Raw genomic sequence first — 26796 nt, forward strand, 5'->3', positions numbered from 1 at the left:
CACAATGAACTGCTACCCAATTTAAGACCGTGCCGGTCCGTTGTTAGAGGAGTCGCCCCAGACAACCTGGTCGAGCTGGCAGGCTCTGTACTGCTATAACCTGCTATAACCTGCTATACCTGCGTTGTTACCGTTTTGTAAACGTTTTGCCTCCTTGTCCTGCTCATAAGCGATAAGTCCGATCTTCGGCTACATCGGCTCGCAAACCCCCGGCTTTGAACGATACGGAACCCTCATTTGTAACGGTGGCAGCGGTGGGATACCACGACCCTGTATTCTACGCTGCGCACCCGAGAGACCTACCCACTTCATAACAGCCGTTAGGTGTCCTTCGATTCATTCCTCCACGGTGTTGGGGATACCCAAACGCAGTTTTTCTGTGCTTGCGTACCTGGGAAGGCCCAGAGCACACTTATATGCTTGTCTAATGAGTGAGTTTATTTTTTCCACATCCCCTTTTCTTAGGTGGTAGTAAGGGAACGAGTAGGTGACTCTACTGATGACAAAGGCATGGATTAATTTGCATACGTCTGGTTCCTTCATTCCTAGGTTTTAGTGGCCACTATACTTAGAAGTCTTGCTGTTCGTTGCATGGTGACCTGTAGTTTGTTTAAGGCTTCCGTATTATGAGTGTTATGCTGGATGAGCATTCCTAAAACCCTTATTGTACGAACAAAAGGTACAAGGCTTCCATTTACTGTGATATCTATCGCGGGGGGCACTCCAGTGTAGGGGCCATCCTTCTTGTTCCTGCTTCTGATTACTAAGAGCTTCGATTTTTGGGAGGAACAGCTAAGGCCCATTTTTTAACACGAAAGTGTTTTATGCCCGGGTCCACCAAGTACATCCGTCACGGATATGACGTTGATAAAATGGACGCCAACGGGTGAGAAAGAAAAAAACCAAGGAAAAGATAGCCCGCAGGGAATCGAACCCACGACATTGCGGCCGCGACGGCAAGCGCCCGACGCACTACCGACTAAGCTAACTCGGGAGATGCTAGTCACGGTGCGAACGCGCCTTATATCTTTCACACATTCTCTTTCGCGGCGGGCGGGGCGGTGCCGCCGTCTGTGAGAGCTGAAAAGAAGTACTGCTTCACGATCGACACTTACTAGCGCTTACTCCGAGATTGCACGCGATATCGGAGGTCATGGTTAAAGCGTCTCGATACCAGAGAGTTAGACTGGCCGCGCTGGCGTCGCCGAGGCACCCTTGACGCAGTTACGTTCTCTGCCTTTGGCTTCGTGTTAGCGTGCGTCGGCTCATCGGAGTAGTGCAGCTTCCACGTGCACCAACGGGATTTCTCCGCCGCCGACTGCTTCAATTGAGAGAGCACCGACTAACAAAACTGCTGCAATATGCGTTGCAGAAAGGACGCGATTTCGACTGGCGAATGTCGTGCCTTGGTGGAGCGAGACAGAGGCCAGCGGTACGCACGCGTTTGCGGCTCAAGCTACGAACCTTTGCCTCCCGTGTTGCTGAAGTGCAGTGTGGTAGTGTATGCATGAACACAGGCGTCGGTAACTTATTACTAATAAGCGCACACCGTGCCGCTTCTCTCCTTAATTGACAACGTTTTGAAGAAGTGCATATCGAGTACCAGTGTTGATTATGAGCTTGTTGATGTCATCTTTACGCGCGATTCACGATTCGCTGATTCCAAATATATGTTCACAAGTTCGGCTACCACAACGGTTTAATCATGATCATGGGCGTTAGTCGTCGCGATGGAGACATGCCAATAGGCGTCAACATGGGTGCATCAACGTGAAATGGTGCTATAGCTGCCAAACACCAGTAGACATCGTAGATGCTCTCATATATCACTACACGATAAGCACAACTTCTGTGAAGACTCTTTCACTTTCGTGTTATACCGATTCCTATGACGGGGGGATCAGCCATGTTTTTTGTACGTATTCCTGAACAGTGTCGGCTGCGCTTTGCAGTGCGTCGCAAATTTGCCCATCTGAGGCTGTACAGGTCCAAATGGTAATACCATCAGCATACAGTGAGTGCCTAATGTGTGGGATCTGATTTAAGAGCTCAGGAAGGCGACGCAGGATAATAATAAAGAGGAATGGGGATAACACGGCTCCTTGTGGAGTGCCCCGTGTTCCCAGGGTGATTTTGTCGCTTTTGACGTAGCCAAGATTTAGCTCGGCCGTACGTTCATACAGGAAAGTTCCGATATAATTGTAAGTACGACTGCCGACGTTCATTTGGGTCAGGTTGTCAAGTATTGCAGCATGCGACACATTGTCAAATGCTTTACTGATATCCAGACCCAGGATGGTCCTGGTAGCTGCTATGTGTCTCAGTTTTAATATTGTTATGATGAAAGATGTTTATTTGAAGATGGGCTGATGGGCAAAAGGGGCTGAATGGCTGCCGCCTGGCACCGATACACTCGCAAGACCAGCGCTTTTCGTCCTCCTCTTCTTTTCGTCCTGCCTGTCGCATTAGCGTAGCACTCCTCCCTCCACAGACGAAGCCCGCCGGGCGAGTAACGGCTACGTGAACGCGGAGTCGCGCGGACGACAGCGCTTTAGGCGCGCGACGTGAACAAGTTGCGTCTGCCGAGAACGGTAGCCGTGGTTTAGGAGACGAGCTATCGAGTACGTGAGGTCACTGAGGCGATCGACGATGACGAAGGGGCCGGTGTAACGTGCCAGAAACTTTTGACACAGGCCACGCTTGCGAAGCGGCGTCCAGAGCCAAACTATGTCGCCTTTGTCGTAAGATACGTCCTTGTGCCGTGAATCGTAGGCGATCTTGGAACGGTCCTGGGATGCCAGCGTACGAAGCTGAGCTACACGCCGTGCCTCCTCTGCGCGGCAGAGAGTCTGGGCAATAGAAAGGTCCACATGAGTATGAAATGGCAGAATGGTGTCAAGGAAGAGTCGAGGTGGTCGAACGTAAAGAAGATAGAAGGGGCTGTAGGCAGTGGCTTCATGCCTCGCCGTGTTGTAGGCGTACGTAATAAAGGGGAGGATGTCATCCCAATTCTTATGCCTTGAATTGACGTACATAGAAATCATATTGGTGAGCGTTCTGTTCGTGCGCTCGACGAGACCATTTGTCTGCGGGTGATAAGGGGTCGCGTGGCGAAATCGACAATCACAGAGACGCAAGAGTTCTTCGACCACGTCGGCAACGAACTGGCGTCCACGATCACTCACAATAATGCGAGGTGGTCCATGGCGAAGTATGACTGTAGACAGGAGGAAACTCGAAACATCGATTGCCGTGGCTGTTGGTATTGCTGCGGTCTCCGCATAACGCGTCAGGTGGTCAACACAAACGATGACCCAACGGTTGTTGTTTGATGAGCGCGGGAAAGGGCCGACAAGATCCACTCCGACCATTTCGAAAGGTGTTGAGGGTGGTGTCAAAGGGTGAAGGAGTCCGACCGGGGCAGTGTTCGGGCGCTTGAATTGTTGGCATTTGTCACAACTGGCCACATACTTTTCTATAGTCCTTCTCATTCTAGGCCAGTAGAATCTACCTTGAACGCGGTGATACGTTTTGGCGAAACCCATGTGGCCAGCGGTCCCGTCATCGTGCATAGCGCGGAGCACGTCTCGTCGCAACTTTGTGGGGACCACTAATAGTAAGCGTGCACCATCAGCCGCGTAATTCTTTTTATAGAGCAGGTCATCTTGCATAACAAAGCCATTGTTGTTTGTCGGCTCAGCAGCTGAGTCGAAAAGGGCATCCAAGTGCCGGTCGTCACGTTGTTCTTTCCTGAAGGTGGCGAGGTCGGGAAAACGTGTATCGTCAATGGCGGCTAGAAATTCATCAAAATTGTCGGCGTCACAAGCAGTTGTGGGTAGCGGGAGCCGCGAAAGACAGTCGGCGTCGGCATGCTGGCGGCCACTCTTGTAACGGACCGTAAAGTCAAATTCCTGCAAGCGTAGCGCCCACCGAGCAAGGCGACTAGACGGGTCACGGAGACCAACTAACCAACATAGCGAATGATGATCGGTAACAATCGTGAAGTGATGGCCGTAGAGATACGGGCGGAACTTCTGGACAGCAAAAACTACAGCGAGACACTCTTGCTCCGTTACGGTGTAATTCTGTTCGGCCTTGCTCAACGAACGGCTGGCGTAAGCAATGGCATGCTCGGCGTCACCAAAACGCTGGATGAGGACGGCACCGAGGCCAATTCCACTTGCGTCGGTGTGCACTTCCGTTGTGGCAGAAGGGTCAAAATGGTGGAGTATGGGTCCGGAAGAGAGCAGGAACTTTAGCTGCCGAAACGAAGAGTCGCAATCCGTTGTCCAGGTGAAAGGCGTGTCCTTGCGTAGCAATGAGGTCAGAGGGTACGCAGTTTCGGCAAAATTGGGCACAAAACGTCGAAAGTACGAGCAAAGACCTAAGAAACTTCTTAACTCGCGTTGCGACTGCGGTTGCTTAAAATTGCTCACTGCGGCAACCTTCTGTGGGTCTGGCCGTACGCCGTGCTTGTCCACTAGATGTCCGAGTACTAGCGCCTCTCGTTGGCCAAACTGGCATTTCTTTGAGTTGAGGGTAAGGGCAGCCTGTTCGAGGCACGTCAAAACAACGTCAAGTCGCTGGTTGTGTTCTGCAAAAGTGCGACCGAAAATTACGACGTCATCTAGATAGCATAAACAAATCTCCCATTTTAGGCCGCGCAGAACCGTGTCCATGAACCTTTCGAACGTCGCGGGCGCGTTGCACAAACCAAACGGCATAACGTTGAATTCAAACAAGCCGTCTGGTGTCACAAAAGCTGTTTTCTCTTTGTCAGTGGAATGCATCGGTATTTGCCAATAGCCCGATCGGAGGTCCACAGATGAAAAGTAGGACGCCGAGTGGAGACAGTCAATGACGTCGTCGATACGGGGAAGCGGATACACATCCTTTTTCGTCACGGAATTGAGGCGCCGGTAGTCGACGCAAAACCTCCAGGATCCGTCTTTCTTTCTCACAAGTATGACCGGTGCAGCCCAAGGGCTAGAAGAATCTTGAATGACGCCCTTGGCCAGCATGTCATCCACCTGGTCAGCGATAACCTTACGCTCCGACGCGGACACGCGGTAAGGCTTCTGCCTTATTGGATGCGCTAACCCGGTGTCGATCCTGTGACGAGCCCGTGTGTTGGGAATGCGCACTTCCTTAGCTTCCTGGCTGAAATCAAACAGCGACGCATGCTTCCTGAGGACACTGACCAGCACTTGACGCTTCTCGGAGGTCAGTGACTTGTTAACCATATTCAGGAAAAGTGATGCGTCTTGAGGAACACCAGGGCTAATATCAGTTGCTCGGGCTTCTTCGTGCGATGTGTCATTATTTAAAGCTGCTATATCGATGCTGGTATCCATTTCAAACGATGCAAGCCTCATACCCTTGGGTAGCACAACAGACTCGTCAGATACATTTGACACCCAAAGTGTGGTTGTTCCGCGGGCCAAAGAGATGACGCATCGAGGTATGAACGCACTTTTCTTCGTTATGATCGAAGATACCGGTTCGGCAATAGCAGCAAGTGCATCAATGTCAACACTATCAGCAGCTACTCGAACTCTGGATACGGAATGTGCCGGGAGGACGACATCTTCAAGGACGGCGAGGGTGCGCGAACAGGTAGAAGGTCGGTCGGCAAGAGGGGGCAGGAAAAGCTCGCCGGTCCCACAGTCAAGCGTGGCACCGCACTGCTGTAAGAAGTCGAGGCCAAGAATTACATCATGTGTAGACTGAGCAAGAACTGCAAATTCGGCTTGATATAACTTGTCGGAGAAATAAACGTTCACTGTGCACACACCAAGGGGTCGGAGCAATTGTCCACTTACAGCACGAAATGTGTTAGCGTTGTCCCAGTGAAACATTACTTTACGACCGAGTTTGGTTTTGAAATCCAGACTGATGACAGATACACTCGCTCCCGTATCTACTAAGGCTGACGTAGCAACATTGTCCACTAAAACACTAATCTTGTTGTGATGCATGGTGACTGGCGGAGGCATAGGGGAATGTGGCTGAAGATGACCGGCGACCTCACCTCCATCGGTCGCGCCGCCTAGTTTCCCGGCGGTGGGGACGTGAGACGTCGTAGAGGAGATGGAGACCTGTGTTGCCGTCCAGGCGGTGGCGTCAAGCTCCGCACGGAAGCTGGCGAGTCGCTGCGGTAATTCAGCCGATAGGGCGTCCTGCTATCAGGGCCGGGAGGCCAGTTGGCTCTGTCACCAGGGTGATTGTTGCGCCGATAGAAAGTGCGTGGTCGCTCAGTTGATGGGGCTGACATGCGACGTCGCTGGGGACAAAATCGGGCGACGTGGCCGCGGACGCCACATTGGAAGCAAATGGGGCGCTCACGAGACATGCTGAAATTGCCAGCGGGAGGATACATGGCGCGGCCGTCCCACGTTTGAGAAACTGCAGATTGGCCGCGTACGAAGCCGTCGTGGCCCTCGTAACCGAGATGGGCGTTCACTGCAGGGCTTGGTACCATTGGACGCGGTGCGAAGTTGTATGCATCAACGGAAGCAGCGTTGATGGACGTCACACTCGGATCGCACGAAGGAAGAGGCTCCCGAGCCCGAGGAGATGGAACAGACGCCGCTTCACGTCGGTCGAGCTCTTCCCGCACCACTTGACGGATAATTGACGCGAGGTCAGACGGGGCTGGAGCGACGTCAACGCTGGCGACAGTCGTTACGTTGGCCAAGCGGCCGAACTTCGGTGTGATGCGCCGAGCTCTCAATGCTTCAAATGTGCGGCAGTGAAGGATGACGTCACTCACGGACTCTAGATTCTCCTTCGCGATGAGGTAGTGATAGACGTCCTCTGCAATTCCTTTCAGAAGGTGACCCACTTTGTCCTCTTCGGTCATCCGAGGGTCTAGGACCTTGCACAACTTGAGCACTTCCTCAATGTACGTTGTGCAGGTTTCCCCAGGAACCTGAGCGCGTTGCATCAGCGTTTGCTCGGCACGCTTCTTTTTGGCCGCTGGATCTCCGAAGCACTTCCTAATCTCGTCGACGAACTTCGGCCACGTTGTCAAGCTCTCCTCGTGGTTTTCATACCACACAGACGCGGTTCCCTTAAGGAAGAGGCCGACATTGGTAAGCTGACCGGTGGCATTCCAACCATTGAACCGACTTGCCCGTTGGTAGAAGCTCAGCCAAGCGTCCACATCCTCACCGGCTTTTCCTGCGAAGGTTCGTGGCTCGATGTAGGGTTGCCATGGGTGACCTGAGGCGGCCGGTGTCGGGAGACCGGAAGCGGGTGCCAGATGCTCGTTGTCCGTTTCGGAATCCATCTCTGGCGGCAGACCAGCAATTCGTCTACTTCGGCGAATCACGACGTACTGCGTCTCTTCAGTCGGTGCGTCGTCGTTCGTAGGGAGCGCCGTTATCGTACCCAGCACCTCTCACCAAACTGTTATGATGAAAGATGTTTATTTGATGATGGGCTGATGGGCAAAAGGGGCTGAATGGCTGCCGCCTGGCACCGATACACTCGCAAGACCAGCGCTTTTCGTCCTCCTCTTCTTTTCGTCCTGCCTGTCGCATTAGCGTAGCAATATGTCATGTTGAAGTTGGAGCATTATATCCTGTGTGGATAGCTGCTGCCGAAATCCCACCATCGTGGGGGGTAGCAGGTCATTAAACTCCGCATAAGCTGTGAGTCGGCTTAGAATTACGTGCTCCATCACCTTCCCCAGGCAGGAGGTAAGGGAAATAGGCCGAAGATTTTCCAGATTTAGTGTCTTGCTCGGCTTAGGAATAAAAATTACTCGAGCATGTTTCCAACTGGGAGATAGTGTCCCAGACGCCCAGTGTTTGTTCATAAGGTCAGTAATCGCTGTAATAGACCTATCGTCTAAGTTACGGAGTATTTTGTTAGAAATATGATCGTCTCCGGAGGCGGTTGTTGTACGAATGCTATTCAAAACGACACGTATTTCCTCCTCGGTGATGTCTTGATCTAGCTCATGGTTAGTATTTCCAGAGTACTCGGGTATTCGTGAGGAGTCTACATTTAGGTTTAAGTAGCGATTTTTCAGCTGTTACACTATTTCCTGGTTGGTGCTCGCTTATTTATAATTGAGCTGATGCATTTTATTGGGCGACGCGCTTTCAGTCTGCTCAGGATCCAATAAGTGCCTGAGGAGCTGCCAGATGTTTTTTAGATGCGAAGCAGCTCTTTGACTAGCCTGTGTAACGCTGTCCCTCCGTCCGCACAAACGCGAGGCAACGCGCTTCCCTCGGCGCAGGTGTTGGAGCGGTGCCAAGTAGGTCACGCCGCAGCTGGGCGTTGACGTCACGCTCCCCTCGCACGCTTCCCTCGCAGGTGCGCGCGTACGTCACTCTCTCGCTCACCCGCCGGAGCGTCCGCAGCTGCCGGCTCCAACGCCCGCTCGCCTGCCGTGTCTGCGTTTCAAACAAACGTTTACACCAGTAAACGCTACACCGAGTTTCGCTTCAAACGAATCTTCCAGCGCTCACCGCAGCACCCGCGTTAGCGCCGTTCAACCCGTGACGCCACCCGTGCGCAACGCGGCTGCTTCGCATCCCATCAGGGTTCCCTTCGGGGAGATGGTCCAATTTTATTGCCTAGCTGGCCGTTGAGCTTGTCACATAGCTGATGCCACTGCGTTTGACTCAGTATCATGGAATACGCCTCGATATCCCTGTTTTCTCCCCATGAAGCGATGGTACTACCAAATTCTTCAGTACTTCATCCGCCTCCGCCCCGATTACAGAAAAAAAATACTGAGAGTTTCTTCCCTTGAACTATGTCATTGGACTGAGAAAGTGCTCGAAACGCTCCAAGTACGAATCAAACTACCTTGGCGTCAAACTCCTATCATGCCCAACCTCGACATGACTGTAGCTAAAACAGAGTGAAAAGGCACTTATCAAATTGTAACCTTCTCGATGTTTCAGCGTCCACTGCTGCGTCGCCTGGCTCGCACCGCTTGCCGCTGCGTAGGCGTCTTGCGCGTCATGTGCAGACGCCTGCTGCGTTGCGTAGGCAATGCTCTCCCACCCTATCCCATCCCTTAGAGAGGAATGGAAGATCTTGCTGTCCAACCCAGCCCTGGAAGACCAGCTGCGGCTCGTTACCAAGGGCCAGGCCGCGAGAGACGCATATGGATGAAAAGGGGACCACTTCTTTCCGGCGTAGGCGCCAAGAAGCTCATTAATACAGTTTTTCATTCATTCCAGCGCAATGTTCAGGCATGGTCTACCACAGCTTCCACGTTGCAGGAACGCGTACTGTAGCTGCCGTCTCCCGGTGCTACTCGACGCTCTGCGGGCCCGAGCAGAGGCGTCCCATCCTCGTTCGCCAATGTAGTAACTTGGACGCAGTACACAGGTCCAGAACAGAAAAGCGTTTATTCCCGCCTCAGTCCGCTCGAGCTTTATAACACTCAGCCACAGTGACGTCACGAAGTGTCGTGTGCATCTCAGACGCTGGTCAGCGTTCTGATCATTCTGCTTACGCTATAACAGAAAGTATACGACTCTTTTTGTAGCGTTAGCTACACTGACCGAGCCGGAGCGGTTTCGCGTGCCCGTACAACAGCCGTGTTGCGCATGCGCGAGGAGCAGTGATGTCACACAGCTGGCGCACCGGAACGCTGGACATTAGCCCGTGGCTGCGTCCCTGTCGCGTGTGCAGCGTCGACTGACCGACGGCGTCCACTGCTGCCACTGCATGAACGCGCAAACTGCGCCACGGCAGCGCCCTCTAGAATATTTTCAGGCCTGCTCACTACTCCGGGCATGGCCTCTGACGTCAGTCATTTTTGACCCTCGTCTCCTGCCGAGTAGACGTGCGCATGCATGCTCACGCCATTCGAGAGAGCAGGATTGCTAAGCCTGACGAAGCCTGCCGTGGTATACTGGTGTTTCTTTTGGCGTCTGCTTGAAGACCGTGGTCTGCGTTTGTGAAGTGCTGCGTGGTGATGTGATGTGCTTCGTTCACGGAATGTTGTACACCTGCAAGCTCTCCCAATGCAGCAGTGCTGTGGGCCCAAGTGTCGCCGATATTGGCGATGTACCGAAGGTTCCAGTGGTTTCATTCTCCCAAGGCGACCAAAAAGAGAAATGAGAGCGTGCCGTTCATCGGGATGACATCGATATACATTCTCTCCGTGATTCAAAGGTATGTGTAGTCTATGCTATTGCTTTTCAGATGTTTTAAAGGCACCACCTCTAACACGTTCAGTTATTTCGACAAAATAATGTCGTGTGCACTTCTGACTTGTTAGCGTAAGCCTTGACATAAGGCACATTTAGCTGAGCGTGGCAGGCGCTCACCCCCCGCGATGATGTGGCGTCTCTAGAGACTGCATAGATTTCCCGTTTTTAACGAGCGCGTCTGGCCGAGACGCGATGAGCTTGGCTGCAAAACGACGGCGAAACGAAGTAGACGCACCTTCATGCTCCAATCAAGCGACTTCACAAGCGGTGCGAGAGATGCGTTTTGCGTTCCGCTGCTCGCACCCCGAACTCATAAAAATGGAGCAATAAACGCGTGGCAGTATATTCTCAGAACAGGCGTTTTTTTTCCTTCAGGGTCGATAAACATTTCGCTATCTGCGCGTAGCACCGCGGGCTTCTTTTGACTGAGAAAAGCTAAGGAGTGTCGGTGCGTGGCGTCGTGCATCTGTTTTGTATATAAAAATTAGGCAGATCCCACGTACCGTGGGAGTTGATGTTATGCGAAGCATGCGGCGGTTGGGTGACTGGCGTATCTGTTTTTACTTAGCGACACGTTAGAAAATGACGCTAAAGATTTGTGTAAATTATCTACGCACACACACACACACACATATTATATATATATATATATATATATATATATATATATATATATATATATATATATATATATATATATATATATGTTGGAAAGCCGGATATGTGTTGTTATACCAGTTGTTTACGGTTGGGTAACGCTGCCAATGGCAACGTGGGTATTACTAACATCAGAAGCGGTAAGCTGATATCTAGTGCTTATACGTGTTCCGAGAACGCGTGCACGTTTCACTAACCCGTGTGCATGTGTGCAAGAAGTTCTTGGCAGTTCTTGAACAAGGGCGTCATCACCGTGATCAGTGAGCGCCAGCAGTTGGTCATGACTTGTTATAGGATGCGGTCGCGATCGTGATGGCGAGGGATCCATGTGTAGTGAAGTATGAGGTATAGGACAGCTTTTGGAAATCGTGGATGCCTCGGTCATTTCGTCAACAAATTTTCTGTCGACAGAGCCGGCGACATGTCGAAACCTGAAGCTACCCTTCGCGTTGGTGAGGGCCGTCGAGGCTCGTAGGCCTGGATAGTCCTACGTAGACCAACATCAGTGGATGGTGTTTGTCGTATTCGTAGACTACCTGGGCGTATGTGGCCTACGTAGCCTAGTCTACAAAGCGGTTATCAGTCAATCTGGCATCTTCCTCGGTCAGCATGAGGTCATTGCCCAGCCTCGTAAGAAATGAAGAGGACACTGCGTCGTTCTAGTGGACGAAGTGCACTTTACGGTGCGGTGATGTGGATATCATATGTAACTTTCGTTAATGCATTCCTCCAGGGTAGAGCAATGCTTCAGTATAGCTTGCTGAATCATAGGAATAAAAACGTAATGTTTATTAGACGGCTATAAAAGCGGAGCCAACACTGCAAATACAGACGTTAACCTGACATGACGCCTGGATCGTAGGAGTACACATTGTAGGAGTATCATGTAGTGTTTATTGCTTTCTTGTAAAATTAAATAGCCAGCACCACAACCGCAATTGACGTTACACCGATATTACGCCTGCGTAGGCTGTTTATCCAAACCAGTTTATAGACCTGGCGTGGCTCAGTGGTAGAATACCTGATTGCCACGCAGAATGCTTGGGTTCGATTCCTACTGGGATCCTAATTTTCATTCTTTTCATTCGTTGAGTCAACGCTGCCGATGTTAGTTTTCCTTAACGCTCTAGCATTTAAGTTACCAATGTCTGTTCTCGCCGTTCTTGGGTAGATATAAACTGTCAATCACCTGTGGCGCATACCCGTACAACGCGGCCCGTGGTGAACCGGTATGTGCCACACATATCTAGTGGAAAGGGTTTGACGACGTACGCGACAGGATTTTAAAGTTATTCATTTCATGACCCGGCAGTCATATTCGTCAAATCCTCTCACCCTCCCATGCAAATTTTGGTCTACACCAAGTTAAGGAGGCGATCATGAGAGCACCCAGACGTAGGCGGCTAGATAGATAGATAGATAGATACGTAGATAGAAACGCTCAAAGTACCAGAGGTTCGCTAAGAAATGCTTCGCATTTAATATTTCTTACCGGTGCTCCGACCACTTTTTGCGGTATTATAATTATGCGCCAGTCTCGCCAGCACCTTCGCCTAATTTTTTTCCTTGAAATGTGTACTGCTGCAAGTCAGCCGAATTGGGATGCCTGTAGACACCTCATAGATTTTGTTGTTTTGTAACTGAGCATATAAGGAGCACAGTGGAGGGGAAAGCCTGTGATAAACCGCTTTCTTAAATGGTTTTCAGGTGTGTGAGCTCGATTTCAAGCCAGAACACTGAAGGACGACTACCAAGTACACCGATCGAAGAAGCGGCAGGACAGAAGTAGCTCCCATGGGGGCTACTCGGCTGACTCTGGACCTCTTTTTCTCAGTTGCTGACTCTGGACAATTTTTCTCAGTTTACCAAATGAATAGGAACAGTTTCTGCGCATCTTATGGACAGTGTGGCGCGTGTGTGTGTGTGTGTGTGTGTAAATAAAGAATGAAGTATGAATCAAAGTGACCCTATTTATTTCGTCAATTTTCGGGGCCATCAACCTTCGCACTTATAAATCTGTCACATTTTCGATAGCGCACAATCTTATCTTATTTTTAGGTGGAATAATAAGTCGCTTACAGGCCAATCAGCAAAGACTCTAAAGCGTAACACATTCCTTAAGCCAGCGCCAATCCCGACGCTAAAGGCAAAATAAAGCTGTTACGCATGTAAAACTAGCCACGAACGCTTTATCATTTCATACGAGACGATAGTGGCAATGGCTTCACTGTCTCCCACGCGTTCGCTCGCTCGGTCAAGACGCGTGACGTCACGGCGGCAGTGAGCAGGCCTGAATTTTTTTTCTAGGTGGCATTGGCCACGGGCGATACAGCGTCCCTCTCCGTCGAGCAGGGTCTGTGACGTCATGGAGGGAGTGCGCAGGACTTATCTTGTCTAGGTTGTGTTGACCGGGCACGAGACGCTGCCATATTGTCACGTGGTCGTGACGTCGTCGAAGGCAGCAGTCAGCACGTCCGAGATGAAACTCTTTATTTGGCCGAACTTGTGGCCGGGAAACTGTAAGTCAACTACAGCAATACACTTGTAGCGGCGAACAGAGCGTCGACCGTCGATCAACTGACAAGCGGTCAAGCGCGTCGGCTTTTATACAGGCGCTGTCGAACTTTCCAGCGATATCGCTGGTTGTTGCGCAATCTCTAGAATAAGCTCGAGTGTTCGCCTCTTGCGCGCAATCTTAACAAAATGATCTACAATAATCGCGAAGCTTCTCGAACCATGAGGCGCGGTTTGCGCTGAGCGTTGCTGACAGCCTTTGTGGGCGAAAACCGAATACAGCTAAAGTGATAATAAGAAACGCACGTGGCAATATAGTGACGCTGCGGCCCCAACGCCGGCGCTGCGCCGGGCGTTGAGGCCTTCGAGACGGCAGCGTGTTACTACACTGACCACCGAGCCGTCTTTGTGGCAACAGAGAAATGGCGTTGAGCAAAAAATAAATATACGTGTCACAATGCGTACACCATGTGTGTGTCATTGAAGCAGCAGTAAGCATGATAATCAAGCTAATCCTAGACAACCAGTAGAGCTAGGAATAATCAGCTGAACCTTACCTCACGCTACTTATATCCTGGCATAGCCGAGCTAAGCCATTTTTTAGGAGTAGGCCCGCACCCCGCCGTCGCCGCCGAACCTCCCTGCAACATAGATGCGGCGCCGACGCAACTTGGGCGCGCGCGGCGTTTCGGGAAAAAAAATTGGCCGCCTATCTGCGTGCTTCGCTGCAAATGTCGTCTAAAGACGATAGAAGATGCGCTGCATGAGATATGGACGCCATCTGGCAATACGTCGGGAAACATGAGTGCTGTGTTGCGGGCTGGTAGTCCCGGCGCAGCAGCAGGCCAAGACCGGCGGTGACCAACGCGACCGGTGGGGGCGCCAGGCAGCCCGAACACGCGGTTTGGCGCGAAGCGCTGAAGCAGAAGAAACGTCCTTACTCAACGAGTACTCTCCACACACTCTTTTATTTAAACGTCGCCTGAAAAAAACAGGAATGCCAGAGCGGCGCCCCATGGCATTCGTACAGTGCAATACAGAACCGAAACCGAAACACAAAAATGAGCTCGTGCAGAGGGCACGGAGGAAGGCAAGATTCAGCGCAGTCGCATTTTCAGCGCAGCTTAAGAAACTAGGGTCTTTAGAATTACGTATGTATGCATTTTCTATTAAAGGAACACACCGCCTAATACTTACCTAGTGATGTTGCGCCTCAGATATGCGTAATGTTTGCTTTTTGATTGACAATGTACACAAGTATGAACCTAGTCGGCCGTTCAAGATGGCTGGCCCTCGGGCAAGTGGTTCAACTTTGGCCGAGTGGCTGAATCGAGGGACGTGCCGACAAACAGAAAGACAGACAGACAGAAAGACAGACCAAAGTTTCTCCGTTTAAGTGTCCCAAGAAAGACTATCGTCTTTAAAAATGCAAGGCGCAAGGCATTCGGCGCGCGTTGCGCAAGGAACAAGGCGCTAGGCGCAATAAACAGTTCAAAATGTACATAGTAGTTTGCATCCTATTTCTAAGGAGCTTCGCTCATCGGTTGTATTCGTGCACGAAACAACTGCTGATTTTACAGCGAAAGCTGTTATGAGGTCACAACAAGGGCCGTTTTTGGCGCCGTAGTTGTCCGCCGCCGCTGCCACCGCCGCCGCCGGTGTCCGTAACCACTATCGCTCCAAATAAGAAAAAAAAAACGAAATAAGAAAAAATTTCCAGGATGGAACGAGGTTCGAACCTGGGCCCCCTGCGTGGGAACCCAGTGTTCTACCTCGGAGCCATGCTGGTGCTTGAAACTGCTTTGCAAAAAGAACCTATACAAGCTTCATATCGCGAAGGAACCACATTAACACATGTAATGTAGCGTGGTAGAAGATCAAAATAACAACCAAGCGTCACACAATGCGAATTGCGCAACGAGTGGGTTGTTGAATGCTTCCAACCCATTACGAAGGGCTCTGCCATAATTCTTCATCGTCATCAGCCACAGCATCAACAAAGTGCACATACAGTTAAAACCCGCAATAACGAAATCGGCGGGGAAAGCACAAAATTTCGCTCTTGCGGGAATTTCGTTGGCGCGAGAATGCGGCAGAAAAGACATGGAATTTACAAAAAACACATCTTATTTCGAAAACTCAGTAAGTTTGCTTTGGCGGGCCTTACCACACAGCAATTTCATGCCTCTCGATCGGGAATCTCGTTTGCCACGGCACAAAGTCTGCCCCATGCACTGGTCAGTGACGGCGGCGCTGCGCTGTTACCAGACCGTTATCAAGTGCGCCTACAGGTGAACCTTCTTCCGGCTCCGCTGGATCAGCGCGGAATCGTGGACAGCGAGCTGGACGCAACGCCGAATTCTTCGGCGATGTCCATTTTTTCCCTGCCCTTTTCCACCTCACTGATGATTGCAGCCTTATCTTCCAGCGTGATGAACTTCCGCTTTTTCGTTGGAGGCGGCTTCTTCGCAGACAGCGAAATCGGACGAAGCAATCGCAACACATAGTCCGCGATAACAAGCAGGTGTTTCGGCAAGCCATCATCATCATCATCATTGTCGCCAGCTTCATGTTTTAAATGCGAAGCATTTCTTAGCGAACCTCAGGCACTTTTGGCGTTTCTATCTATCTATCTATCTATCTATCTATCTATCTATCTATCTATCTATCTATCTATCTATCTATCTATCTATCTATCTATCTATCTATCTATCTATCTATCTATCTATCTATCTATCTGTCTGTCTGTCTGTCTGTCTGTCTGTCTGTCTGTCTGTCTATCTATCTATCTATCTATCTATCTATCTATCTATCTATCTATCTATCTATCTATCTATCTATCTATCTATCTATCTATCTATCTATCTATCTATCTATCTATCTATCTATCTATCTATCTATCTATCTATACTCGCCGACAACTTTTCTTGGCATTGAAGCGAAGGCTACAGAGCCACAATGCACGCATCCTACCGCTAATGAATGTAGTCCCACAATTGCGTCCGTATTTTCTGCGTGAGATATATAAAATTCTCCTTCATTTTCTACATGTAGCTTTTTGTGACGGAACGCAGCGCGCACAAGCGAGATATCTGCATTTCGTTTACTTTACACGGTGTCACTTCGCGTTTTTGCGTGCGTGAAAAAGTCGCGCCTTTTACCCGTACCTTAGACGCTAAGCAGCGTTTGCGTCGAAGTGCAACGCTAGCCATCACACCTCACGGCGTTACGAGACGCGCGCCAAACCGGACTACTTCGCGTAGCAGTACATGTGCAGACGCTCCGCCCCCGTAGCTTTCCCTTCAGTGCCAAGAAAAGTTGTCGGCGAGTATAGCCGCCTACGTCTGGGCGCTCTTCCGGTCGTCTCCATAGGTTGTAAGATACCAAAATTTGCATAACATAGCATGCATGTATGACGAACACGATTCACTGGTGATGACATGAATGACGTAAGATACCTGCCGCGTACGTCATGAAGCCCTTTCCCTCGGTCACGTGTGGCACATACCCGCATACCAGTGTTCATGTAATGCGGGTATGTGCCACAGGTGATAACAGACTCTCAATCAAAGCAGTAACCGCGAACTTACAAATTGACACGGAAGGAAAGTGATAATAATAGTAATTGTTGGGGTTTTACGTCCCAAAACCACGATATGATTATGAGAGACGTCGTAGCGAAGGGTTCCGGAAATTTTGACCTTCTGGTATTCTATAACGTGCACTGACATCGCACAGTACACGGGCCTATGGCATTTCTACGCCATCGAAATACGCCCGCCGCGGCTGGGATCGATCCCGCGACCTTCGGGTCAGCAGCCGAGCACCGTAATCACTACACCACAGCGGCCGACGCAAGGAAAGTTAGGGAGCTGAAGACAGCACCCCTGGAAGAGCTGGGCTACCATCCACTCGTCCACGTGGTCGGCAACGTCGACCAAGTGGATTACGCAAAAAACAGGGTCAATGGTTCCTACAATAACTCTGCCGAGAGGACCATATCCCTCATGATTACCGGTGACTTCAGCATGGATTTATCAAAACTCAACAACGCCTGGTTCTTAGGCGGCATGAAAGACGGCTTGAATGTGGACAGGGCATCACAAGACCTCGGTGCCAAGTCCAGGACAGGAGGCATCATAAATCATTTCTTCGTAAAGGCCATCCGCGGTTTCCCCCAGCACTTCATACCTCGCACTTCACTACACTGAGACAGTTCGCAGTCGCGATCACGAACGGAAGCGATAACAAGTCCTGTCCAGCTGGTGGTGCTAACTGACCACCGTGATGATGACCTAACACCCGTGTCACATGGACACTAAAAAGTCTTTTAAGCAAGAATACTTTTTCCGAAAAAGAGTTCCGCGCGCTGTAACACGACAGAGAGCAATCTCCTTTTCAGGAGCGGTCTTTTCTGGAAACGGCGTTCGACGGACTCTTTCACGGCGGTAAAGGAGTAGCCTCGAAACCAGTGGGCGCCAGCATTTATGAAGTGGTGAAAAAAAACCAACAACTCTTTATTACGGTGTCACTTGGGCTCACCATAAAAATAAATTTAATTTGTCCTAAGCAGCGTAAGAAAACCATTTAAACTTTATTTTTTTGTGTACTCTCGTAAACAGGGCGAACGGGTTGGGGTTATGGCCGCCCGCATAGACGCGAGTATAGTGAACTAGAACCAGACGCGAGCATCGACGCGAGTGATCGCGGAAAGGCGAACGCGGTGTGCAATCAGCCCGTCGCCGCGTCTGCTCGCCGCGTCTGCCTCGTTTCCCAGAGAGAGATGGTACGCTACAAGACTTGCAATTGTCACTTTTAGGGGCGAAGCTCCTTAAGGCGGCACCCGTTCGTCCCTCGTAGTAGTGCGTAACCAGTCGTAACGCTAGTACCAGATCTTGACCTCCAAGGTGGTGCCGGTGGGAGATTTTAGGGGCGAAGCTCCTTAAGGCGGCACCCGTTCGTCCCTCGTAGTCGTAGTCGTAGTAGTCGTAGTGCGTAACCAGTCTTACGCTTTGACCTCCAAGGTGGTGCCGGTGGGAGATTTTTCCTGTGCGTTGTTGAACAATAAAAAATTCGTAGCGTGCGCGTTAACTAAAAGCCGAATTCTTCTGTCTCTCATTCCCCATTAGCAGCCATTGGCGTGTTCCAGTAGGAAACGTTAGTAGAAGTAGAAGTGTAAGTGTTAGCTAAAAGCCGACTTCTTCTGTCTCTCATTCCCATTAGCAGCCATTGTTTACCTCCAAGGTAGTGCCTGGTGAGATTTCTCCTGTGCGTGATTAAACAACAAAAATTTTGTTCAAAACGCCGTTGATTGATGAAATAAACCAACGAAAGACGCCAGAGGTTTTGTAAAAGCAAAACGAAAGAACGCCAGATGTTTCTAAAGCAAAACGAAAAGACGCCAGCTGCTTAACGAAAGACGCCAGATGTTTTCTAAAGCAATGGTTTTCTAAACAATGAAAATTCACAGCGTACATGTAAAATTAAAGTGAGCTGCAAGTCGTCATAACTCATCGAACCTTTAGTATAAACGCGCCCGATCTCACGTCGGTGATGATGTACTGGGCAGAATTCACGGAAGATTCATGGTTTACCGATGAACCTCCGCAGCTTCGCCCACTCATCATCATTCACTCCGTGGATATGCTGTGTTTTTTCCTGTGCGTTGTTGAACAATAAAAAATTCGCAGCGTGCGCGTTAACTAAAAGCCGAATTCTTCTGTCTCTCATTCCCCATTAGCAGCCATTGGCATGTTCCAGTTGGAAACGTTAGTAGAAGTAGAAGTGTAAGTGTTAGCTAAAAGCCGACTTCTTCTGTCTCTCATTCCCATTAGCAGCCATTGTTTACCTCCAAGGTAGTGCCTGGTGAGATTTCTCCTGTGCGTCATTAAACAACAAAAATTTTGTTCAAAACGCCGTTGATTGATGAAATAAACCAACGAAAGACGCCAGAGGTTTTGTAAAAGCAAAACGAAAGAACGCCAGATGTTTCTAAAGCAAAACGAGAAGACGCCAGCTGCTTAACGAAAGACGCCACATGTTTTCTAAAGCAATGGTTTTCTAAACAATGAAAATTCACAGCGTACATGTAAAATTAAAGTGAGCTGCAAGTCGTCATAACTCATCGAACCTTTAGTATAAACGCGCCCGATCTCACGTCGGTGATGATGCACTATGCAGAATTCACGGAAGATTCACGGTTTACCGATGAACCTCCGCAGCTTCGCCCACTCATCATCATTCACTCCGTGGATATGCTGTGATTTTTTCCTCCGTAAGATCATCCATGGCGAGGCAGACAAGAGCGCTAACAAGAAAAACAGACGCCCACTGTTGCCACAATAATATATAAAGGCCGCCAGTTGTGCAAACGCTTCTTAAGATACTACTGCGTGAACCTTTTTTTTTTCAACTGGAGTTGTTAAATTTATGTCAACAAACGTGCCATACAATAAATTTGATCATCTTCTGTCGAGATACATAATTTTCTTTTCACTGGTTCTATTTTGAAAGCGAGCGCCACTCTTTCGGTAGCGCATTCGGAAGGAACCTCTAAAAAGAGATCGTCGGTGCCGTGTGACTGCGAGGGAACGCCTCTTCATAAAAAGTCTTCCAACATAGTAAAAGACCGCTTACGTAAAAGACTTTTTGCGCGCTCGTGTGACACGGGTATTATTCAATAACTTCCAAGAACCCCTTCCACACGTGCACACGGTTTCGTGAAACGTGCGTGCATTCTCCGTCAGAACTGATCAGTATCAGCATAGCAACTGTAACGCAACTCTAACTGTAACTGTGACTGTAACGTATGTGCAGTGCGCCTGCGCGTGCCACTGGGCTGTGTTTATATAGGGAAACTTTTCTGAATGAAGCTTAGTTGCGTGTAGCGCCTGTCCTGTGCATCTGTATTCCTTCATTGTCCTATTCAAGTTCGGGCTAGCCAGTATTGAAGAATATAAGCACTACATATCAGCTTACTGCGTTTGGTGGTGGTAACACCTATGTTCCTTTTGGCATCGTTAAGCAACTGTAAACAACTGGTTATATAACACATGTGCGACTCTTCAAAATATGTGTGTGCGGATAGCATTTGCAGATTTCTCTAGCGTCATTCCGTAACGTATCGCTCAATGTGAAAAATTGCGACATAGTCAGCTTCCTGCGCATGCTTCGCATAACATTGATTCCCACGGCACGTGGGATCTGCCGAATTTTTCTGTAAACAATGGTGGCGGCTGCTTCTCAAGTGCGCTGTAGCGATAGTTTTGCACAATTTAAGTGTAGCATGAATGCATTTCAGCAGTTCTCGAATGTGGTTAATTTTGCGAGAGTAGATTTGCGAGAGTATTTGCGCACTCGTGTTTAAAAAATTTCGTTAACGAGGGACTGGGGTATGCATATCTTTCGTAGTCGCGAGTTACGAAATGCATTGACTCCTATGGGCGTCCGCCTGTGCTCCGGAAATATTTCGTTGCGGTGAGAATTTCGTTCCCTCGGGATTTCGTTATCGCGGGTTTCGACTGTAATGCCTTAAAGGTGTTTAGCGGATACCACGATTCTCCGCAGAATGACGAAAAATGAAATAGTGGCTGCTTCCCTACTTCAAAAAATTATGATAATTTATAGCGTAGTGGGTTCCTCGCAACTGCACTTCTATAGGTTGCCAAGGAAGCCCATAATGTTCCCATGATGGATTTGCTCAGGGTTTCAATAAAGCTCTTTTTCTGTCTTTCCCTTTCTCACGTTGACCTATGTTATGTAGCGTGGTGGGAAAGTAAAATAACAATCGGGTGTCACACGATGTGAATTACGTAACTAGTGGGTCGTTTAAAGCTTCCAACCCATTACAAACGGCTCAGCCATAATTCTTCATCGTCATCAACCGTCGCATCAACAAACCGCACGTAATGCCTTACATATGGTAGCTCGTTTCTCCGCAGATTGACGAATAATGTCGTGGTCGGTGCTTCCCAACTTCACAAAAATTATGATTTGTGGCGTAGTGGGTACGTTGCTAGTTTACTCGTATTAGTCGCCACAATAGATTTTCCGCTCTTCCAGCTTTCGCTGTGACTGTGATTGCGCTTTCCGCGCAGGCCTGGCGTTTTTTCAATTCGCCTTCACTGAAATACGGCCGCCGTGGCCGGAAGTCGAATCAGCGCCTTCGTGCTCAGCACCTCAACATCGTAGCAGCTAAGCCACCATGGCGGATTCAAAAAAAGAAAAAAAAAGTGTCGAGTAATAATAACAATAATAACAGTTAGAGTTGTTGTTAAGCGTATTCGCCTTCGGCGTAACAGAAAAACGGAGAACAACAGCGGCAATAAATGAACGAATACCATGGTGTCCTCTTACCTCGGCTTCGATTGGCTTCACTTCTATGGACACAGTCGGCGCTGCCAAGGCCTGTTGCCCGGCTTGGAACTGAGGACTTTCTACGTAGTGCGGAACTATAAGGGAAAGAAAAAGAGATCAACTATGGCGATGAGAGAAGAAAGAAACAGTATGACCAATGTAAACTTCTAGACTCGCCAAGATCATGCCACATTGTTGAAACATTGGTTTCAGGTCTTGTTTTTCCGCTATTTACCTCTTCACAAGTAACTATCATTGCATGACAGTATACGGGTATCGCTGATTTATATGGGACATATATACTGTCAGCCCCATAAAGTAAAATATGACGAAAACAACCATGAAAGGTAAAAATACATTGCAGGTTTTTGGGTGTAGCGCCGCGTACGAATTGGTAAGAAAGAAGATGACAGGAAAGAGGCGCACTCGCAACTGAACTTTATTTTGCGTCGATTGCAAATATAAAGCTGGTAAAAGCACCACGTGTTACCTCTAACACTGCCACATAGTAAAACCACATAAAACCAGATAAAATGGCCTACCGCACTAATCATCGAGATAGTCTATTTCACATGAAAATAGGTCAAGAGACGGCTTGCTGATGCATCTGCTGCCCAACTTGTTGATCGCGTGCATCGCGGTATCAGCAATGCATTGCGGTATCAGCATTGAGGACCGCATTGCAGCGATCTTGCCACCACAAGATCCAGGACAGCTTTGTTACCCAAACGGAGAGGTTGAATGCTGCCGGGTCTCCCTCTCACATGCTATGTGAATTGGCGACAATGCTTTTGTGCAAGAAACGTACCGATGCTGCAGAAAAAGACAAATGACAGGAGACACGCCCAAAGACTGCGGTAATCCCTTATATTCACGGCGTCTCACATCGCATCAAAAAGAACGCGGGACGCGTAGGTGTTCGTGTTGTCTTCAGCGCCCCAAACAAGCTCGGAGCCATGTGCCGCCAAGTGAATTCTCGTGAACACAGGACGCCGACCTGCACCAAGAAACACGTCACGTCCTTCGTCGAATGCCAAAGGAACGTCGTGTACGAGATCCCCCTGACGTGCGGACTGGTGTACGTCGGTCAAACGGGGCGGTGCCTCAACGAACGTCTAAGGGAACATAAGGGCACGTTAAAGAGTGGTACGGGAAGCAACTTGGCACTTCATTGCATAAAACAGTGCGCGTCAGCCCACTGCGCACCTGAGCTGGAGAAGACGCGAGTACGTAAAAGATATAGAAGAAAACAAGAGCGTGAGTTATTTGAAGCATATGCCATCACCAAGTTGGGCAGCAGATGCATCAGCAAGCCGTTTCTTGACCTATTTTCATGTGAAATAGACTATCTCGATAATTAGTGCGGTAGGCCATTTTATCTGGTTTTATCTGGTTTTACTATGTGGCAGTGTTAGAGGTAACACGTGGTGCTTTTCATAGCTTTATATTTGCAATCGACGCAAAATAAAGTTCAGTTGCGAGTGCGCCTCTTTCCTGTCATCTTCTTTCTTACCAATTCGTACGCGGCGCTACACCCAAAAACCTGCAATGAAATACCAACTAGCCTGCATTGACACCCTTGTCCAGTAAAAATACACGAACACAAACAAAGTACACAAACTATGAAAGGTAAAAATACATATACGGTAGCATATAAGCATATACAGTAGCAGTAGGCATCTTGATAGTGTCACGTGGTCGTGACGTCGACGAAGGCAGCAGTCAGCACGTCAGAGATGAAACTCTTTATTTGGCCGAACTTGTGGCCGAAAAACTGAAAGTCAAACTACTGCAATACACTGATAGCGGCGAACAGAGCGTCGACCGTCGATCAACTGACAAGTCGTGAAGCGCGTTGACATTTATACATGTGCCGTCGAATGTTCCAGCGTTATCGCTGGTTGTCGTGCATGCTCTAGAATAAGCTCGAGTGTTCGCGTCTTGCGTGCAATCTTAACAACACGATCTACAATAATCGCGAAGCTTCTCGAACAATGAGGCGCGGTTTGCACTGAGCGTTGCTGGCGGTCTTTGTGGGCGAAAACCGAATACAGCAAAAGTGCTAATAAGAAACGCATGTGGCAATGCCCCCCTCTTAAAAAGCATCGTCCCGATGCTTAAAACAGAACACCGGGGGGGGGGGGGGGGCAATGTATGCAACAATAAATAACAACAATAAAGCAAGAAAGTACAATAAATAAGCACAAGCAAGATAGTACAATGAAAATAAGCACAAGCAAGAAAGTACAATAATAAAGTAAAAGTACAGTCCTCAGATTCACTAACGCGCGTAATATGGCTTGAGGCGCAGGACATGGACGACTTCAGGTCGCGCACGGCGCCGCTGAGAGTTCGTAATGCCGTCAGGGACAACATCGTAGTCGAGTGCACCGAAGCGTCGAAGTACCCTGTACGGTCCAAAGTATCGTCGAAGAAACATCTCACTAAGGCCCCGTCGGCGTATTGGCGTCCATACCCATACACGGTCACCGGGTTGGTATTCCATGTGGCGTCGTCGAAGGTTGTAGCGGCGGCTGTCATTCGTCTGCTGGTTCTTTTTTTAATTTAATAATACCTGAAATACCGCAGCTTGGGGTTTTACATGAGGGATGGGCTGTTATGTAGTGACAGTTATGTTGATCCGTAGGCGGGCGAGCTGTCGTGCTTCTTCGGCGCGCTGTAGGTGCGTGGTCACGTCGATGTTTTAGGGGCGAAGCTCCTTATAGCGGCACCCGTTCGTCCCTCGTAGCGTAGTATGTAACCAGTCTTACGCTTTGACCTGCAAGGTGGTGCCGGTGGCAGATTTTTCCTGTGCGTTGTTGAACAATAAAAAATTCGCAGCGTTAGCTAAAAGCCGACTTCTTCTGTCTCTCATTCCCATTAGCAGCCATTCTTTACCTCCAAGGTAGTTCCTGGTGAGATTTCTCCTGTGCGTGATTAAACAATAAAAATTTTGTTCAAAACGCCGTTGATTGATGAAATAAACCAACAAAAGACGCCAGATGTTTTGTAAAAGCAAAACGAAAGAACGCCAGATGTTTCTAAAGCAAAACGAAAAGACGCCAGCTGCTTAACGAAAGACGCCAGATGTTTTCTAAGCAATGGTTTTCTAAACAATGAAAATTCACAGCGTACATGTAAAATTAAAGTGCGCTGCAAGTCGTCATAACTCATCGAACCTTTAGTATAAACGCGCCCGATCTCACGTCGGTGATGATGTACTGGGCAGAATTCACGGAAGATTCACGGTTTACCGATGAACCTCCGCAGCTTCGCCCACTCATCATCATTCACTCCGTGGATATGCTGTGATTTTGGAGAGCAAGGACACTCGGGAATCGGCGCTACCTGAGAACAAAGCGACGACCGAAGACACCAAGGACGCGTCTCCAGAAGCACAACTACTACGACGGTCAACGAGAACAAAAAAAAAATCACAGCATATCCACGGAGTGAATGATGATGAGTGGGCGAAGCTGCGGAGGTTCATCGGTAAACCGTGAATCTTCCTTGAATTCTGTCCAGTACATCATCACCGACGTGAGATCGGGCGCGTTTATACTAAAGGTTCGATGAGAGTTATGACGACTTGCAGCGAAATTTAATTTTACATGTACGCTGTGAATTTTTTTCTCTTCGGTCACGTTTGGTAACATGGCGTCGAGCGTCGTTGCCGGGCTCCGTCCGTAGACCAACTTGTATGGCGTCATCTGAGTCGTTTCCTGTACTGCCGTGTTGTACGCGAAGGTCACGTACGGAACAATGGCGTCCCACGTCTTGTGTTCGACGTCGACGTACATGGCCAGCATGTCCGCGATGGTCTATTTAGACGCTCGGTCAGGCCGTTGGTCTGTGGGTGGTACGCGGTGGTCCGGCGGTGGCTTGTTTGGCTGTATCTCAGTATTGCCTGAGTTAGGTCAGCAGTAAACGCCGTACCTCTGCCGGTGATGAGGACCTCTGGGGCGCCATGACGCAGGACGATGTTCTCAACGAAGAACTTCGCTACCTCGGCGGCACTGCCTCTGGGTAGGGCCCTTGTCTCGGCGTAGCGAGTGAGGTAATCAGTAGCTACGACGATCCATTTGTTTCCGGTATTGGACGTCGGAAACGGCCCCAGTAAATCCATCCCGATTTGCTGGAACGGCCGTCGAGGTGGCTCGATAGGCTGTAGAAGTCCGACTGGCCTTGTCGGCGGTATCTTGCGTCGCTGACAGTCCCGGCAAGTCTTTACATAGCGAGTGACGTCGGCGGGAAGGCGCGGCCAGTAGTACTTTTCCTGTATTCTTGCAAGCGTGCGACAAACAGCCAGGTGTCCAGACGTTGGGTCGTCGTGCAGAGCCTGGAGGACCTCTGTTCGCAATGTCGAGGACGCCACGAGAAGGGAATCGGCTGGAAGCGGCGAGAAGTTCTTAAGGAGAACACCGTTGCGCAAGAAAAACGACGTCAGTCCCCGCGTGAATACCTTCGAAACAACGGTGGTCCTGCCCTCGAGGTATTCCACAAGGCCCCTGAGTTCTGGGTCCGCTCGCTGTCGTTCAGCGAAGTAGTCGGCACTTATGGTTCCCAAGAAGCAGTCATCCTCCTGGTCGTCCTGCGGCGGTGAGTCGACGGGGGGGCGAGACAGGCAGTCAGCGTCGGAGTGTTTTCTTCCGGACTTGTAAACGACGGTTATGCCGAATTCTTGAAGTTGTAGGCTTCACCGTGCGAGGTGACCTGAACGGCCCTTCAAGTTAGCTAGCCAACACAAGGCGTGATGGTCCCTCACAACTTTGAAGGGCCGGCCGTAGAGGTAGGGGCGAAACTTCGATGTAGCCCAGATGATGGCCAGGCACTCCTTTTCTGTTGTGGAATAGTTGATTTCTGCCTTTGATAGCGACCGGCTAGCATAACTGATGGCCCTTTCCAATCCGTCGGTCTTCTGCACAAGGACGGCGCCTAGTCCTACGCTGCTTGCATCGGTGTGGATTTCCGTATCGGCGTATTCGCCGATACCTGTAGATACACTCATATGTTGTTTCTTTCTTTTCTCTTTCAATGTTGTTATGCTTACCACATTTAAGTTATAAACGACATGTTGTCTCGTTGC

General features: G+C 49.5%; 1 protein-coding gene across 1 annotated transcript in view; it reads right to left on the reverse strand.

The window, feature by feature from the left end:
• Positions 1-26796, reverse strand: part of LOC119374475 (uncharacterized) — a 207521-nt gene that overhangs the window by 15065 nt on the left and 165660 nt on the right. Inside the window, exon 6 of the mRNA XM_037644583.2 lies at positions 21711-21805. Within this exon, the coding sequence (XP_037500511.1) occupies positions 21711-21805 (95 nt within the window). The remainder of the gene's footprint in view (positions 1-21710; positions 21806-26796) is intronic.

The sequence above is a fragment of the Rhipicephalus sanguineus genome, chromosome 11 (genome assembly GCF_013339695.2).
Source record: "Rhipicephalus sanguineus isolate Rsan-2018 chromosome 11, BIME_Rsan_1.4, whole genome shotgun sequence".
NCBI lineage: Eukaryota > Metazoa > Arthropoda > Arachnida > Ixodida > Ixodidae > Rhipicephalus > Rhipicephalus sanguineus.